This window comes from Hibiscus syriacus, unplaced genomic scaffold (genome assembly GCF_006381635.1).
Source record: "Hibiscus syriacus cultivar Baekdansim isolate YM2019G1 unplaced genomic scaffold, ASM638163v2 tig00002841_pilon, whole genome shotgun sequence".
Taxonomy (NCBI): Eukaryota; Viridiplantae; Streptophyta; class Magnoliopsida; order Malvales; family Malvaceae; genus Hibiscus; species Hibiscus syriacus.
In genome coordinates, this window is record NW_024061948.1 from 755022 (window position 1) to 774522 (window position 19501).

The window sequence follows — 19501 nt, forward strand, 5'->3', positions numbered from 1 at the left end:
TAGTTAAATAATCTAATTGATAAAAGTTAAAAAAACAATTAAATTAAAATTCTCATAATTAAATGGATGGGTATAAATTACCCTAAAAACTATAATTTGACCTAATCATAAAATTCATGTCAACACTCAACCGTGAGTAAGATTGCATTTTTTTAAAGTTAATTCTACATCAGCCACATTAAAGGTACTGTTTAATATTAGTAATAATTTGGTTTAAATCATAATAATAAAAACCTTAATTTAACATTTTTTTGAAGACGAGGGACTATAACATAATTTCTTTTAAACAATGGTGGGTGAAAACGAAAATATATAGAAATCAAGTAACTTTTTGTAATTTAACCTTTTATACGAAACCCTTCATGTCTGTAGGTTCAGAACAGATTCCGCAACTTACACTGCTTGCTTCTTTAGTTTTTAAACAAAAGCTGAAATCCATCGAGGTTTCAGGGCTTCTTTCGATTTGAAAAGTGAAAACCATCTTTTGAAGTTTAAGAACGCTCCCATTGTAAGACTCTTTCTGGACATGGAAATGGATACTTCTCCTAGCTACTTTGATCCCCGAGATCACTCCGCCAGGGAAAAGTTTCGTCGTTATGGGTAAAATTTGAAGAACCCTATATATATATATACTTTCTTTTCTTTTTATATTAAACCGTAATACCTCTTTTAACTTTTGGTTGCTGTTTGGTTTTAGGTGGTGATATTTTTAGAGCCCTTTTTCTTATTAATTGTTAGAAATTGATCCATTCGAGTTTATTCTATAAAACCCCCTTCACAAAATAATGTGTTTGGTTGATGATGGCTTTGATCATTTTTTATCTTTATAATTTGGGTTTTGTGTATGACTGACATGGGATGGGTTTTTTTATATTCAAACTTTGGTTGGTTTTGACTGTGGAGTCTGCCAATTAAAGACTTCAGACGTGAAAATTTTAAACAAAAATATTACACCATAGGCAGGGAAACTTGGGGGAATGGAGGAAAAGAGATAGAAGATGTTTTGTACCACACTGTTTTAGATTGTTCTTTATGTTGTTGAATATGAGCCATGTTACTTGGACCTGGGTTTGAGTGTCCGACGGTTACGTGTCTCGTTTTTTAAAAATGTTTTCCGTTTACTTGGAGGTTCCTATTCTCACACATGTCAGGATTTGTGTTGAACATGGGTACTTAAAGAGAAACGAAAAGTCGTTTCAACATAGAATATGGATATGAGTATTGCTTCTTTCTTTTAAATCTCACTTTGTGTGGATTATGTGATATGGACTACCTGCAGGAAGATTAAACAAAAATATTACACCATAGGCAGGGAAACTTGGGGGAATGGAGGAAAAGAGATAGAAGATGTTTTGTACCACACTGTTTTAGATTGTTCTTTATGTTGTTGAATATGAGCCATGTTACTTGGACCTGGGTTTGAGTGTCCGACGGTTACATGTCTCGTTTTTTAAAAATGTTTTCCGTTTACTTGGAGGTTCCTATTCTCACACATGTCAGGATTTGTGTTGAACATGGGTACTTAAAGAGAAACGAAAAGTCGTTTCAACATAGAATATGGATATGAGTATTGCTTCTTTCTTTTAAATCTCACTTTGTGTGGATTATGTGATATGGACTACCTGCAGGAAGATATACTCAAGTTCAAGTATATCTCCACAGCAAGAGAGCGGCATTTCGAAGTTCAATGAAACTAAGTTGTTGTATGAGGGACAGAATATACACAGCCCAACTAATGCAGTCCTTCTTCTTGAAAACATCAAACAAGAAGCTGAGAGCTTTGATACTGATAATTATGATGAAACACCTGCAAGGGCACGGTCGGCTTCTAAGAGGAGACCGTCAAATGATGGTCATAGAATTGCAGAGGTTGATAATGGTGTTGATTCAATCCACAGATTAGGGAGCCATGCACTAAAAGCTTGCAAGATCGAGGAGGATTTATTGGCAGATGATGGAGACACAACCTTTGCTTTGTTTGCATCTCTTCTTGATTCTGCTCTTCAAGGTGCTTGAAGTACTATCACTTATGCCAAGTGCTACAACTCAAACTCGCTTTTCTAGTTTCAACCAAATGTAGTATTGTTGTGATGATGGTTTTCAATCAATGTTTTAGGATTTGCTTGGAATCCTTGATTAATTTCTTCTGTATCGATTTCTAGGAGCTAGGGAACCGATGAAATGCATGATATTGGGCTTGAATGTCTTAATACATAAATCTATTGAAGTTCATTACATTATGCATATCTATGAACAAAGTTTTACTTCGAGTTTTGTAGATAAAGTTTGCATTTTAAGAAATATAAGGACTGTAAGTAGAAAAATATGCAAACTTGTTGAAACAAAATAAAAGCACTGGTTTATGATGTGTGTATAGTTAAGTGTATGACATTGTAGATTGACCGATCAATATGTTCATATTTCTATATTGTAACGTTAATATTGGTTGCAATCCTAAAACGGAAGATAGAAGCCTGCTGGTGTAGTGTGGGTATTTTGAATACCCATAAGTTTCCCTGTAATTTGGAGCTTGTTTTTTCTTTCAGTCTTGAAATGGAATCTCCATTCAAGCTCCTTATATGTTAATGATTTCTTTTTTCCTTTTTCAGGGTTAATGCCGATTCCTGACCTGATTTTAAAATTTGAGAGATCATGCCGGAATGTTTCAGAGGCAATTAGGTGTGTACCATCAAGTATACTTAAAAGTTGTGTAGGTGTATCTTGCAATGCTGGAAGATGCTTGTACATGAAATACTATTGATGTGCTTATAATTATATAATCCCCATTGTTTGATCCGTATATTTATTTATTTTTTATCTGGTTTATTCTCTATTTTTTTTATAGAAATAGGAGGCCTCTTTAAAAACCTCCCTCATAAATAACCCTTTCCTAACAGAAAGAATCATCTAGTGGAGGGAGGAAAAGAGTGGCTCATTTTATTACTATACCAGAATTACATAAGACTTAACAATTACACCATAAGAGATTACATAAGACTTAACAACTCAACCTACTTCAAAAACCTACAAACTGGAAAAGAAAGTAACATAGAGCTATAATGTTACAATCAACCAATCCCCTTCTTTGCTAAACTATCAGCCTCCCCATTACAAGCCCTTGGAATCAACCTAATTAACAACACCTTTTCAGATAGGATTGACAAAATTTCTTTAACTAAAGGAGAGAAAAAAATAGGAGCCAAAGACGGGGAATGGATCCACTCCACTGCTGACTTACAGTCGCTCTCAACAATCAACCTACTGACAGAAAACCAAGGAGAAGCCAAAAAGATTTCAATGCCTTTTTTAATGGCCTTTAGTTCAGCAACCGGTGGGGGTCCTTGACCAATATTCTCTGAAAAAGTCAGAAGAGTGCATCTATTCCAGTCCCTTAAATTACCTCCAACCGAGTCATTTAACCTCATAGCTCCATCAACATTCATCTTCAAGAAATCAACAGGGGGAGCCAGCTAAGCACATAAATATCCTTAGTTTTAGGAACAGAAATACCATCAGCAAGTGATGGATCCCCAATAAGCAAATCCCCCTGTATAGGAAATTTAGGGTACTTGGCTAGGAACCATTTAGATAACCTAAATCTTACAAGGAAAAAAAGAGACAACCTATCAAGAGATAAACCTTCAAACACAATAGCATTCCTTGCTTTCCATATAGACAAAAAAAAAACACCCGGGATAAACTTCCAAATCAATGAATTCACCCTCGAATTCCCCCACGAGTTAAGTAAAGAAGAAGGGTCCTGTGGTAACACTATAGATAAATCCCAAAAGCTTACTACTTTATTCCATAATTCCCAAACTACAAAACACGTAATAAACAAGTGCTGCACTGATTCCTCATGTTTCTTGCAAAAAGGACAAAGGATATCATCGTCCAAGGACATTCCTCTCGTCACTAACTCCACTTTAACTGCAACTTTCTGATGAGCTAGCTGCCAAAGGAAAGCTTCTACACGAGGCGGATACAAACCCAACCACACCCCTTTTAACCACAGATCACTACCCCCAGCTTCCTTTCCAAGAGCACTTCTGCACGATTTGACCGAGAACAACCCATCACCACTTGTAGACCAAGAGAGAAAATCTTCAACCGAATCTGAGAGTTTTATATCCTTCAATTTCCACATCAAATGCATCCATTGATCCAATTCTCAATCAGACAAATTCCTCTTTGTTAGAATGTTCCAGATCCAAGTATTCGATTCAAAACTTCCAAAACAACAACCTTACCCCATTTGTTTGTAGAAAGTGCAAAAATTCTAGGGAAGAGATTTTTTAGAGGAACCTCATCCACCCATGGATCAATTCAAAAGGAAATAGACTTTCCATTACCGACTTGCAACTTCGAATATGATCTAAGACATTCACCCTCCGAATCATTCTTCAAAAAATTGTTAGCAATACTTCTCAAAATCCAAGAAGATTTTGTAGAAATAACCTTATTAATAGACATAACACTCTTTTCCATACGAAAGTCTTTTCATTTGCAAACTTCCACACCCATTTCCCCAATAAAGCCCGATTAGTAATATTCAAGTCAAGAACACCAAGGCCGCCACTGCTCAAAGGTTTGCAAAATGTACTCCAACTAACCCAGTGAATCTTCCTCTTTTCCGCACTGTCACCCCATAAAAATTTGGCCATTATAGAATTTAACTTTTTACCAACTTTGCAAGGCATTTTAAACAATGATAGGAAAAAAATTGGCAGGGAAGATAACATCGACTTCAATAAGACTGTCCTGCCAGCCAAAGAAAGACAAGAAATTTCCAGCCGGCTAGTTTGGAGTTAAAACTTTTAAGAACAGGATCCCATAAGGCTTCAAAATTCGTCTTAGCACCGAGTGGAAGTCCCAAATAATCTGTGGGAAAATGACCCACTGACCAGCCCACTTCCAACGCCCAATCTGATAAAATTCCTCATCAACATTTATGCCAAAAAGTTTACTCTTCGCTAAGCTTAGATGCAACCCCGCCATTGTACTGAAAATCCTCAAAACTCTTTTAACATTTTTAATCTGAGTAAGTGAAGCTTGGCAAAAAATGATGAGATCATCGGCAAACTGAAGATGAGATAGCCGAAAAGAATCTTCAGAATTCCCAATGACAAAACCTTGGAAAAGACCTTTGTCCACTGCTTTAGAGAGCATCAAATGCAGCAACCCACCTACTATATTAAAAAGAAGCAGAGAGAGACTACAACCTTGTCTAAGTCCTTTAGCCATAGGAAACTCTTCCGAGGGTGACCCATTAACAAGAATCGAAATTGAAGCAGAAGAAAGACACTGTGAGATCCACGAGCACCATCTACTCCCAAAGCCCATCTCCTTCATTGCTTTGTTTAATATTGGCCATTCAACAGAATCGTAAGCTCTTATCTTGAGGGCTGCCAATTGGGAAGCAGACAGATTAGCTAAAGATGGTATAGGTTGATTAGCTGCCTTTGTATTTGGGGAGTTGGAGTGTATGTTTCACTTTGTTTCTGTAGGTTTTTGTTCTTAGTCTTATGTAATTAGTGTCTAGGCTTTCCAGCTGATAGTGGTTTTTAAGTCTTATGCTTTCTGGGAAGGTTTAGTTTATTGTAAGGGTTGGCATTGTATTATTCTTCTGATCAATAAAATTATAGGCGCTCTTTTCCTCCTTTCTATGCCCTTCATGTTACTTTCATAACATGGAGGGTAAAAAGGGGGTTTTTAACGAGGCCTCATCTTCTATAAAAAAAACAGAATTGTAAGCTCTACGAAAGTCAACTTTGAAAACAACCCCTTGTAGTCCTTGTTTTCTCCAATAATCGATCCCTTCATTTGCGGTAAAGGCACAATCCAATAACTGTCTCCCCGGTATAAAAGCAAACTGGAAAGGACTGATAATATCCCCAACACAGCCGCTTAGTCTTTTGGATAAGACTTTTGATAGTATCTTATACAAACTTCCTACAAGGCTAATTGGACGATAATCTTCTACACTTTCCGGATTTAAAATCTTCGGAATTAGAGTAATAAAGGCGTGATTTACTCCATGCTCCCACTTCCTTCCCAAGTAGAAATCATTAAAAAATTTCAGTACGTACTCCTTAAAGTAGGCCAGCATTTATTGAAGAAACCCATTGTGAAACCATCCGGACCGAGAGATTTAGAGCTGTCCGAGGTTGCTATAGCTTGCCAAACTTCCTGTTTTGAAAACTGCTCTAGTTTTGTAGACTGGTCCCGTGACAATTTAGAAAAATCCAATAATAATTCCTCCACTTCCATTGTAGAAATGGAATTGTACGCTGCCTTGAAGAAATCAGAAATATGAGTCTTAATCGAGAAAGGATCTGAAACAACAATCCCATTAATCTTCAGGCTAGTAATTGCCTTTCTTCTGCTTCTGTTTAGAGCACACAAGTGAAAAAATCTTGTATTTCTGTCCCCTCCTTTAATCCATCTCGTTCTTGCTCTTTGAAACCAAATACTTTCTTCAATCCTGTACTGTCTCCAGAGATTCGATCTAAACTGCTTCACCTGATCCAACTCCTGAGGAGAAAAATTACTACCTTGTGCCTTAAATTCCAACTCATTGATTTTCCCTTCCAAAGCTACAATAGACTCTGAAATCCCATGGAATTTCCTGCTTGACCAGTTCCTGATTGATTTTTTAGTTCCCTGTAGAATGCTGACGATACCCCTTCTGTTATTCCTCTCCCTCAAGTCAACCATGGAAGATTTAACCAAGTCATCAAAGCCTTCTTCCTCTAATAGATAATAAAAAAAATCTGAAAGGTTTAGGACCCCAATCTACAAACGAATCCTCCAATGAAACTGTGTTATGATCTGATAGGGACCTAGGTAAAAGTCTTTGCACTACGTTCGGAAAACAGGACAGAAAGTTCCCAGAAATTAGGAACCTATCGAGTTTGACCCAAGTTGATTCTTTTCTGTTGTTACACCAAGTAATGCTTCCTCCCACCAACGTAAGATCAATTAAATTAGTTTGCTGCAGGAAATTCCTCAGAATATCAATGGAGTGCCAGTTTTGAGACCATCCCAACTTCTCTGCCGGATCAAGATACGTATTAAAATCCCCCCAATGCAAAGCGGCATAGAATGAGCAGAAACAAACTCCAATAATTCCCTATAGAATTCTTCCTTTTCGACTTCAATAGAAGAACCATAAACATTCCATATCACACACTCTTCAACTGAATTCTTAAACTTCCCAAGTAAAGCTATAAACCTGCCACTTAGATGGCTGTTGGAAACTTTAAATTCATTATCATTCCACATTACCAGTAGACCACCTGTAGACCCCACTGCTGGGGACAAAATTCATCCCTCAAGAAATCTCCCCCTATCCTTTTCCTAAGAGCCATAGAACAGTTATCTTGCTTTGTTTCTTGAATAAGTAGGATGCTCGGCTTATTCTTCTTGACCAAATTAGCCTCAACTCTTGATTTTTCCTTCTTCCCCATACCCTTTATGTTCCACGAAATAATATTAATGTTCCTCATAAAGACAAAGAATTAACCCAAAAGCCTCTGAGCAAAGAAGCACAAAATCCTATTCCCCTTATTTCAACAATTCCTACTAACCTCCAACCCCTCTTCAAGATTAATAATTTTTTCCAGAAAAGCCTTCTTCCCTTTTTGAAAGAAATCCCCAGCATCCTACTGACTTCCCACGTAGCCACTGCTTCTTCCAAAAACATCGAAAAAGAAGAAGAAACTGTAGGAGAGCTAACCACATCCAAAGCTTCCCTAATCAAAATCCTTTTCTTTCTCTTGCTCTTTTTCCTTTCCACTGGTCCAGACTGACAACTTGATCTTACCTCTTCAACACTCCCTGAATGCTGAAACTTGTCCACTTCTGCATTTCGAAGATAACCACCTTCCTCATTAGCAGTAGTTGTACCTTCCTCTACTATAATTGGGAATGATTGAGTGCTCAAAATAGGATTGGATACTTTTCTCTTTTGATCAATCAACTCAGCTGTTCGCAACAACCCTTCTTCTCTACTCGGATTATACCAAACTTTTCTTTCTGTTGATCTTCTATACACTCTATTACAAGTACCTCTATTCCACCTTCCCACCAGAACGCTTCTAATAGACAAACTTCTCGTTAGATGATCCAAAGGACTCCAACACCTTAGACCATTCGAGAACGTTCCCTTATTGATTTGCAGTGCCTGAATTCCAGCTGGTTGAACTGGTGTATCTTCCTTTTCCTCCTCTGTTCCTTCGACATTCCTAACTTCCTTGTCCAAGACCACTACATCCTTTAACACTTCATCATTAGACTTGTTCAATTTCCTGTTTAATTGAGGCATAAATTTGCCATTGGACCCTTCACCGATCCATTTTAAATTATACGCAGGCCCTGAAGGACACAAATTCATCGTATTTGATTTAGAATTCCAACTGTCATACTCTTAGGCTTGAGAATCTAGGCCCATTTCTTCCCTCAACCCAAGACCCACGTGATCCCCTGAAGGATATTTTCCTCTTCCAAGTAAATCTGACATCCCAAAATTTGAGGTATCCTTGTTTGACTTTTTCGGAATAAACTGCCCTTCCTCCCCCTTTTTTCAACCTACTCCTCTGTTCCTGATCAAACCAGCTATCTACCTTCAGCCTAGAGTCGTCAGATAACTTGTTATTTTCAACTTTTTCCATAGTCAGATGGCGGCCACCCTGTTCCTCGGAAAAATCATTTTCACTGTACCCATAATTTGAAATTTCCCCAACCTTCTCCCCGGAAAAATCCTTCGATTTTGAAATTGCCGATCCCACTATGACTTTGACTTTGTATGATCTGCCGTAAGACCCTATTATGACCGATTCAGGGACATCAAAAAGACTCGCTACCCTGATCAGAACTCTCGCCGACGATAGGTCTGACCTGTTCTTTGATGAATCTTTGATGCATATGAACTTCCCCCGTTTTTGAACAAGTCTCTCCAGAAACTCCCCATTCCAGCATAGCAACGGTAATCCTGTTAATTCCACAAGACAACGCCAATGGCACTCCCTCCTCATTCAGCAACGGAGCCAGCCAGTCAAACCAATAGAACAACTGCTCCTGTTTATGTGCCCATACATCGGAATACTCTTCAATCAATTTAAATGTTACAACACAGGCATTCCATGCGTATCCCCATCTCGATATTTTTACTTGAATACCTTCATTCATCAAAGCTTTCTGAACAAATTCCTGGTCAAAGGAATGCTTGATAACACCTGTTAAGGACCTTTTCACCCAGCTCGAATCCTCCGAAAGGATATGCAACTCCCAAACATTCCTTAACCCATTAGCAGCCTTCATTAACCTTTCTCTATCTTCCACATTAACATTTTCGCTTTCCTCTCTATGAATCGTTTCCACCACTTCCTTATATGATCTACTATCCCTCAAGTTTCTCGAAGATCCAACATGATTCTCTCCGTATGTTTTCTCAACCCTTATTGAGTTTGGCCCATTCCTCTTTGTCGTTCCTTCAGTAGCTTCTCTATACCTGTTGTTTTGATATTTTTCTAACCCTACTGTAACTCTTTTCCATCAATCCAAGTTCCGTTTACAAACTGAATAGCTCTCCTCCTCCCCTCCTCACTTGCAAACTGAACAAACGCGAAAGTAGAGTTCTTATATTTCGGTTTCTGAGTAAAATTTGGAATGAATATCCTCACAACTTGACCGTAATGTTGAAATATTTCCCTTAACTCTCCTCTTGTTACCCTCTTACGAAGATTATCGACGAAAATCGTCCATTTTTCCCCTACAGAAGAATGACCTTTCACTATTTCTCTCTCTACATTTTTGGCTCTCTCACTCATGATTTTGGAATTGCTAACTCTCTAACTCTTGGTTTATTCTCAATATTGAGCATCTTAATATGTCATATGCATGCATCCTTGTTCCTCTTTTTCCTGCCCCCATCCCATCATTTCCTGAAAGAAAGATCCAATCGAACTTATTTAATGTGCTTGTTTATAATATTAAGTCTGTATTATAGTCAAGGCAAGGATACCAAAACATGGCATTATCATTTTTCACTTAAGATTATGAACTAAAGACTGGTATTTTGGAAGGATTTTTTCCCCATAAAATTAAGGGACCGGTGCATTTTCTTTGAAATTAGGTAACATCAATTTTTTTGTTAGCCCTTTAACTCCATTGTGGTTTTGTCTTCCACAGAGATGAATCTAACATACGCCATCGGGTTGTGGAGGATAAGTTGATGAGGCAGAAGGCTCAACTTCTGCTTGATGAGGCGGCTACATGGTCTCTTCTGTGGTACCTTTATGGAAAAGGAAATAAATCCCTAACCTTTTTTTGATAGAAAAATCTCTAACCTTTTATTCATATTTTTTTTGAAAAAAATGATGGAGTGCATTATCTTTGGAAATATATATTTTTAATTTAGTTGTTTTACTGGTTGCAAACTTCATCCTTGAGCTTTGGACTTTTGATGACAGTTTCCATCGTTCTTGCAGTGACTGATGAACCTCCTGAAGAGCTTATTCTGGTATATTTTTACTTTCCAATATTATGCCCTTAAAATTGAGTCTTTTGTTGATACTAAATGCTTGTATTCCTTTTGCCTACCTTCTAATTCATAATTAAAATGATTTACTCTTATTTAATTCTATCAATATGACAGTCCCCTTCAACATCACACATAGAGGCTTGCCAATTTGTTGCGAATGATCACACAGCACAGTTATGCCTCCGTATTGTTCAATGGCTAGAAGAATTGGCTTCTAAAGCCCTAGATCTGGAGAACAAGGTGATTGGATTTATTTATTGTTAATAATGGTTGTGTTGACTAGTTCACCATTGTTGTTTGATTCGTTGTACTGTATGATGAAGTAGAATAACTTTTTTCAGTATTGATGAACTTTATAAATCCAGTGACATGCCCATACATGTTACGATTTCTCTGAAAAAACCAAATCTTTCAATTTTTTATTATTCTCCTCCCTCCACTATTTTTACTCATTTCTTTTTAGTTGCATATTAGGTAGATCTGATGAAATCTGCCGAATAAGGTGAATAGTTGCATTTTTTGGTTAACTAAGATTGATTGATACTATAACATGTGTAACTTTGTATGTTGCTACCATTGAAACTATGAGGTTCTTGGCATCAGTTTTACTTCACATGCTTGATTGGACATCTGATATTTGGTAAGGATTCTTGTGTCATAAATGTTCCCGTGACTACTTAGTTGTGGACAGAAAGACTTGATGCTCAGTTTCTTCGGTGCATATATTAAGTAAAAGAATTCTATTTTATTAAATTTGATAACATTTAATTTTTATTACTTTTCTGAAGGTGCGAGGATCTCATGTTGGTACCTATCTTCCCAACTCTGGAGTTTGGTACCATACTCAGCGATTTCTCAAAAAGGGTGCCTCTGCTGCTAACACTGTTCACCACTTAGATTTTGATGCTCCAACTCGGGAACATACCCATCAGCTACCTGATGATAAAGTACTCTCTCTGAAACTATTCTAAAAGTTATGATGACTTCCTTGATACTTGCAGTGTTAATCATAGGGGTACAGAATTACCCTTCTAATATACAGAGGGTGAGAGGGAGATTCTTATGAGTTTATTTTAGAAGCAGTTATTTGTATTGTTTTTGATCATCTTGGTCAGATTTTAGGATTTCTAATAGAGATATAATAGATCTTATCAAAAAAAAAAAAAAATAGAGATATAATAGTCTTTTAAATATCAATTATTTGTTTCAAGTAGCAGTGCCATTTTTTTCCTTGATAGAAACAAGATGAGTCTCTACTTGAGGATGTCTGGATTCTGTTAAGGGCTGGAAGACTGGAAGAGGCATGTGAGCTTTGCCGTTCTGCAGGACAGGTATTCAGTGTTTCACAAGGTTAATGAATACAACTGAACTTGGTTGTCTTTTGCATGTTGTCTGACTAGTTGCTTAATTTTGCAGCCATGGAGATCTGCAACTATTTGCCCATTTGGGGGGTTAGACCTATTTCCGTCAATTGAAGCCCTAGTGAAGAATGGAAAGAATAGATGTCTGCAAGCTATTGAACTTGAAAGCGGTATTGGTCATCAGTGGCGCCTTTGGAAATGGGCTTCCTACTGTGCGTCAGAGGTTAATATAACAAAAATCTTATCCAATGGTTCTGTTACCACATTAATTTTGGTCCCAAACATGTTTAGTGCTTAGTAGGCTAGTTTATGATTGAATTTATCCTAGCTAGCTCAATCTTATCTGTTTTTTCATATGGAGAAGATGAAAATATTTGTCATGGTATTCTAATCTTGGCGCTTTTAAAAGTTATATGTTTCCTTGTTTTAAATGCTAGGATAGTGGTTAATGCATGAGATCAATTAAATCCTGAGGAGTTAATTGATTGTTTCTTCTCTCTTCCCCTAACATATATTGGTCCTTTTTTCTCAGAGGATTTTTGAGCAAAATGGTGGGAAATTTGAAATAGCTGTATATGCCGCCCAATGTAGCAATTTAAAGCGCATGCTTCCTATCTGTACAGACTGGGAGGTACTCTTTTCCAATTAAATAAATATCTTAAGACGCATTCAAATGCTAATATGTTCTTACTTCTTAGTGATGCTTTCTGTTATTAATATTACATATATATGTAGAATACCCATGTGAAATGGTCATTTTAAGATCTCATATGTCTGCAGACTGCCTGTTGGGCAATGGCCAAGTCGTGGCTTGGAATTCAGGTAGATCTAGAGTTAGCTCGTTCACAACCTGGCAGGATGGAGCAATTAAAAAGCTACGGAGATGGTATTGATGGAAGTCTTGAAGGAGTTGATGGTACTTCTCAGTCTTCACCAGGACCTGAAAGTTGGCCATTGCAAGTTTTGAACCAGCAACCACGAGACCTTTCTGCTCTACTTCAGAAACTTCATTCTGGGTATCGTTATAATGTGCCCCTCCCCCAAAAAAAAAACAAATCTAATATTAAGTTAGGCCATATTGGTTAATTCTTATGTCCTTCCTTTGTTCTTTTATTCGCCTGATTTAGTGAAATGGTGCATGAAGCTGTTACCCGGGGATGCAAGGAGCAGCAGCGTCAAATTGAGGTCTCTATCAAGTAGACTTTGTATACTTGGGTTTTCCCTGATGCTAAGTTTGCAGAAATGTAGATTAAAATACTACAATCTATAATAATCATTGTAAGCTACCTAAAGAAAAAGAAAACATAATGGGGGTGGGGATGAGCTAACCAAAATTGAAGCTAGCTGTTCTAGATGAAAATAAATGGATTCTTTTGCAGTGGGATTATGAATTGAAAAGTTCACACTCATCTGGCTCTTAGAGAAATCAGGTTGAACTCGACTCTGTTTACGTCATTGAAGTTTGATCTTAGCTACATTGGATTCACTAGTTTCACTTCCTGGATCGAAGTACCCATTAACATATATGCACCATTGACATACATGGAGATTAATTTTATTTCTTAGAGCATTTGTAGTTCATTCTAGACACATGCACATCAAAAGTCGTTTGTTTGGAATTAGGTCTTGTTTCCTTTCTTAATGGATTCCCATTAAGTTCAATAAAATTTTGTTGGCTTCTCTAACATTATATTTCTCGACAGATGAATCTAATGTTAGGAAATATACCGCATCTCCTTGAGCTTATATGGTCGTGGATAGCTCCTTCAGAAGATGAGCAAAACATCTCCAGGTAGTTCTTCTTGAAAGCCACATCAACAAGCATTTCATAAAGGGTCTGGTCTATAGGCACCTGTTAAAGATTCTGTTATCAAAATTTTAGGAATTTTTTCAATAAACTACTTTTACTGAATTCAAGAAAAAATGTTGCATTTATTAAGCATTTCTTTCTATTAATGCTAGATTAACCAGTGCACTAGGCAGTGCACATTTCTCTTTTAATAGAATAGAAGCAATTGTAATGGGAAGTACATCAGGCCGAGAACGAGCTCTATGATGTCTATTGATTCTTCCTATTTAAGCTAACTCTTATAAATATGCCTTCAACAATGGTTGCAGGTCTGTTAGTTTTATTGGTAGTGCAGGAAAAGTTGAAACCAATGGTATTTGTTCAGTTGTGTGGAATCATTCTTTCTTACACACGGGTCTTATTTTCTTCCAGGCCTCGTGATCCTCAGATGATTCGGTTCGGCGCACACATAGTACTTGTTCTTAGATATATACTTGCCGAGCAAATTATTGATACCTTCAGAGAGAAGCTTATGACTGTTGGCGATCGTATTCTTCACATGTAAGTCATTTCAAATTGTGGTCTTAACACAGCTCTCATAACAGCGATGCAAATTTATTCTGACGAGGCATTGCTAGTTTTAGTGAATTCAAATCAGAAACATGAACTTCTATGTCCTTTAATATGTATTCTATGGGAAAGCTCCTTCTGTTTATGGGGAAGTTGACTTAATTTGCTCTGTATGTCTTGATTGGAATATAAATTGCAGGTATTCTTTGTTTCTATTTTCAAAGCATCATGAAGAATTGGTTGGGATTTATGCTTCTCAGCTTGCATCTCACCGTTGCATTGACCTCTTTGTGCACATGATGGAGCTAAGGCTTAATAGCAGGTAATAGCTATATGTTTTCTTTCCGTTTTTTCTGCTGTTCTTAATTACTGAGTATTTATGATGGGCCTCATTTTGTTATTGGGTACATTTAATTGTCAGGCTGTTTTGCCTTCATGGATAATAGTGACTTGCATATTTGTTTTCACTATATTGTACATTAGTCAACAAAGAAGAATAATAACCAAACTTTTCTTGAGCTGCTATTCTAGAATTATGCATATTAATATATAAATTTGGGGAAGAGAAAAGAAAGTTTTTTCATTTGTTGCTTATATTAGTTTGAGATGTGACTAGTATGCATGTCAAAGAGAAACAGAAAACATATAGCTATCTGTTTAAGTTGTATTTGAGCTGTTCTATCCTTTCTCCATATATCTCTACTCGCAACGGTTTGTTTCTTTCCTTGGCAACAGAAAACATATAGCTATCTGTTTAAGTTGTATCTGAGCTGTTCTATTCTTTCTCCATATATCTCTACTCGCAACGGTTTGTTTCTTTCCTTGGCAACAGTGTGCATGTCAAATATAAAATCTTCCTTTCTGCCATGGAGTATTTGCCATTTTCTCAAGGGGATGATTCAAAAGGAAGCTTTCAAGAAATTATTGAGAGGTATTGCTGTGTTTCTGAAGCATATATTCGAGGCATTTTTTATCCATTCATTTCAAATAAAGTTGAAACGTTTTGGCATGATAACAGGCTTTTGTCACGATCACGAGAAACCAAAGTTGGAAAATTTGATGAATCATCTGATGTTGTGGAGCAACATAGGCTTCAGAGTCTTCAAAAAGCTTTGGTTGTTCAATGGCTCTGCTTTACACCTCCGTCCACAATTACTGATGTTGAAGATATTAGTGCCAAACTTCTTTTGCGAGCATTGATACACAGGTATTTCTTTCTTTATTAAAGTTATTGTCAGAAATTGAATTTGGTTTTTTTCTTTTTTTATTGTACCATTTATAATTTTTGCTTCAACTAGGAAAGCTTTTTATGCATTACTTCAAATTATCCCAGTTCTGGTTTAACCTGGTCGGTGAGGTCCTCTGTTTGACTGACATTTGACCATCATTTCTTTTCACATAGCAATATATTATTCCGGGAGTTCGCTTTGATTTCTATGTGGAGAGTCCCGGCAATGCCCATTGGTGCTCATGAATTGCTTAGTTTTCTTGCTGAGCCTTTGAAACAGCTTTCTGAAACTTCTGAAAAGTTTGAGGAATATATTTCCGAGAATCTGAAAGAGTTTCAAGATTGGGTATGCTTTTACTTTTGTACATGTCATACATATACTATTGGCTTTGGTAATTCTTAATTTACTTTCTTCCGTATATCCTCATTTTCTTTTTAAATAGAGTGAATACTATGCCTGTGATGCAACCTATCGCAACTGGCTCAAAATTGAATTAGAGAATGCTGATGTTTCTCCCGAAGAACTTTCAGTAGAGGAAAAGGAAAGATCAATAATGGCTGCCAGAGAGACATTGGATTTGTCTTTTTCGTTGCTACTGAGTAAGTAAATTAGATTATCTTCTTCTAAGCACCAAAAGCAGTCTTCTGACAGAAGGAGATATTTTGTCCGCAAGTATAGGATGGCTTTGTTTCCATTTTGCTCTCACCATGTTGATGCCTTTGATGGTTAATGATTTTAACGTTTTATAATAGGGAAAACAAAACCGTGGTTGATTTCTTTGGTGGAGCATGTAAATGAATCAATGGAGCCTCTATTTCTTGAGTTGCACGCCACTGCAATGCTCCGCTTGCCTTCCGGTGAATCCATGTGTCCAGATGCTACTGTTTGTGCTGCTTTAATGAGTGCACTTTACTCTTCAGTGACTGAGGAAGTTGTCTCAGAACGTCAGTTAATGGTATGCTTTTCCATCTTGTCTTCCTTTAAAACAACTTTCTTGCCCATGTGCAGATATTAAATTGTTGTTCTCATATGCTAGTTATTTTTGCAATTCCGAAGCCCAAATGATTTAGCTTTTTATAAAAGTAAGTTATATTTCTTTTTTTGGTAGGAAAAAGTAAGTTATATTTCGTCATGTTTAACAATTAAATTCCAAGATATGTATCTCTCCGAAGGAAGTCTTGGAAATTGGATACTTCAAGTCTGTCAACTCCTCTTACTCATAGTGGTAATTGCATAGCTACAGATTTATGTGAGATGGTGTGATATCATTTATTGAAGTTTTGTTTCTCAAAGACCTTGAGAGTATGGGTCAGAGTAAGTTTGCATGACAGGTCGAGTGAGGAAAACAATCCTTCTAGTTGTATGTATTGGAAAGGAAGAACTATGATCTGATTGGCCATTTTACTTGGATCTAGTTGTGGGTGTCATATCCGGGTTTGTATTTGACGTGGATATCTTCATTTTTTCTCCCCAGGTTTTTCCATACATTTGGGGGTTCTTCGAGTCATCCCCAAATCTATATCCAAAAATGTATCAGACACAAGTACTTAAAGAAAAATAAAGTTGGAGTGACATAACTGATAGAAGCCTTGTTTAGTATATAACTTTGCAAACCATAAGAAATTGGGAAAGAAAATGAAGGATGTTAAGAAAATGAATACTGTTTATGTCACTACTCACTAGATGATTTTAAACTGTCAACATATAATATTTCCCCCCCCCCCCCAAAGTTTTGCTTGGCTTTAATGAGCTTAGCTTAGGTTCATGAAATTCTGTTTTTTTCATACTTTCCATTTTTGTGATATTAATTTTTTTATGTTGAAGGTAAATGTTGCCATTTCTTCACGGTTCATCTACAGCATTGAGGTCACATTACGCTGCTTGGCAGTTGAGGGTGACGGAATTGGTCCACACATCCTCAATGATGGTGGCCTTTTGGGTGCTGTCATGGCCGCTGGCTTCAAAGGTAAGTAACTAAGAAGATGCCAATCTGCTATGCATGTTTGTGTTTGCAGACTGTCATAGTTGCTTTATACTTGTCATGCATTCATTGTAATTTACATGCATGAACCTATTCTTTTCGAGTCTTGTATGATATAATAACTAGTGAAGAAGGAAATATGCTATGTCAAGTCCCAAGTGAGGAACATGATCTACGCAGATTTTCTATATTGATTGAGCTTGTTAATACAGGTGAGCTTGCTAGATTCCAACCCGGAGTAACATTGGAGATTTCCCGATTAGATGCTTGGTTTTCAAGCAAAGATGGTTCCTTGGAAGGGCCTGCAACATATATTGTGCAGGGCCTCTGTCGTAGGTGTTGTATTCCAGAAGTCATTCTCCGATGCATGCAGGTAAACTTTTATATGGAAGATTGAGGCTCCTTGTTCAAATATAGGCACCATTGTTACAGGAAAAAAATGTCTCCTTGCTTTTAAAAGCTGAAAAGAATCAAATTAACAAGCCTTGATGATTCATTAAAACGAAGTCTTTCTCAAAAGACAAAGGGGAAAGTAAAAGCAATAGTAAATCCTAAGCATATCAAAATGTTATGGCTTCAAAAGGTAAAATTATGTCTCTGGTTAGCGACACTAGATATGCCATTTCGTATGTGTTAAACATGGCTACATTTGATTCTTTTTCAAAGTGACAGCTTTTTCGTTTAGGACTTTGTTTTCTTGGTCCAGTTATATACTCTATACTTCCCTGTTTTAACTGTCACTGTTTATTTTGCAAAAATTAAGAGAAATGGGGCCTCTAGATGAAAAAAATTAACATGATTGTGGAAATGTTATTTTAAATTTAACCAATGTAATGAAAGGAAACAAAGAAAGAAGAAAGCAGTTGTTGCGGAATGCACATTCATTTCATAACTTTTACCATTTTAATTTATTGTTCTAACCACTTGACTCATTTGCAGGTTTCTGTTTCACTCATGGAGTCGGGCAATCCTCTTGAAAGCCATGACCAGTTGATTGAGCTAGTCTCGAGTTCCGAGACAGGTTTCATCAATCTATTCAGTCAGCAACAATTGCAAGTTAGTAAAAGATGTTTACTATATATTTGTTCATTCCTCTTGAGAAAATTTTTCGTCCTTATTAATAAAAAAAAAATCATCCTTACATCCTATGTTAGTCCAACTCGAACTTTGTGTGCAAGTGTCGGATATGAGTATGTGATTGACACCAGTATGTCCAATTTTTTCCAAGTTTTTCACGCCCTTGGAGGGTCATATCCTTGCACTCTTTCCTGATATATGTCTTACTCTACTCCAAAAAAAAAAGAGTCAGAGTAGCGTAGCATCTATCTACGATAAACATAAAGGATAAATTGCATTTCACTGGCATTTACATTATAATGGGCCTTAATAAGATTAAAAGTATAAACATAGCCCTCCAAAATGAAGAATATGTTATCAAGAGAATGACATTGAATTCTTCATTTGTTGTAGTTTTGATGATATAAAAGTGGTATTTGACAGCTAACTCATTCCAATTATCTTGGAAGTGCATGGATCCTTAGATTACTTCATTGTTTCAAGTTTCTGTTCATTTTGCCTTTGGGGACTTCTCATTTCATTCAAACGAACGATCTCTGTGTGACGTGCAGGAATTTTTATTGTTTGGGAGGGAATATTCCATATGTAAAATGGAGCTTCAAGAGGAGTCTTCATGATGGGATGAAATTCAGGTTTTGTACCATTGTCTGATGGAACCTTCATCACAGTTTCAGTGTACTAAGAAGAGAATGTAAATTATAAGAAGTGGTATTTTGTTTGTCCCCAAGTTAGATGGGTTGTCTGAAATGTTTCTTACATGATAATTTGAGGTTCAACACACCATTCAATGAGTGTCGGAGACATCTAATATGGCAATTTGAGGTTCAACACACCAATGAGTGTCGGATACATCTAATATGACAATTTTCTTGTCTGAACATTCAATGGAAAGTAGAAATTTATTGTAAAATTTTCTATACAAATAGGTGCGTTTATCATGGGGTAACAAGG

At 36.8% G+C, this 19501-nt stretch overlaps 1 protein-coding gene across 1 annotated transcript; it reads left to right on the forward strand.

Annotated features, from left to right (window-relative positions):
- Window positions 1-359: 359 nt before the first annotated feature.
- Window positions 360-19323, forward strand: LOC120158860 (nuclear pore complex protein NUP107). The gene is made up of 24 exons (XM_039169595.1): window positions 360-600; window positions 1629-2008; window positions 2610-2679; window positions 10192-10307; window positions 10491-10522; window positions 10658-10783; window positions 11332-11490; window positions 11782-11874; window positions 11960-12127; window positions 12437-12535; window positions 12685-12920; window positions 13032-13089; window positions 13608-13696; window positions 14126-14254; window positions 14463-14585; window positions 15096-15194; window positions 15282-15470; window positions 15666-15837; window positions 15935-16091; window positions 16245-16447; window positions 17317-17458; window positions 17686-17846; window positions 18413-18529; window positions 19102-19323. Exons 1-24 carry the CDS (start codon window positions 527-529, stop codon window positions 19165-19167), a joined length of 3258 nt encoding a protein of 1085 aa, XP_039025526.1. The 5' UTR covers window positions 360-526; the 3' UTR covers window positions 19168-19323.
- The last annotated feature ends 178 nt before the right edge of the window (window positions 19324-19501 follow it).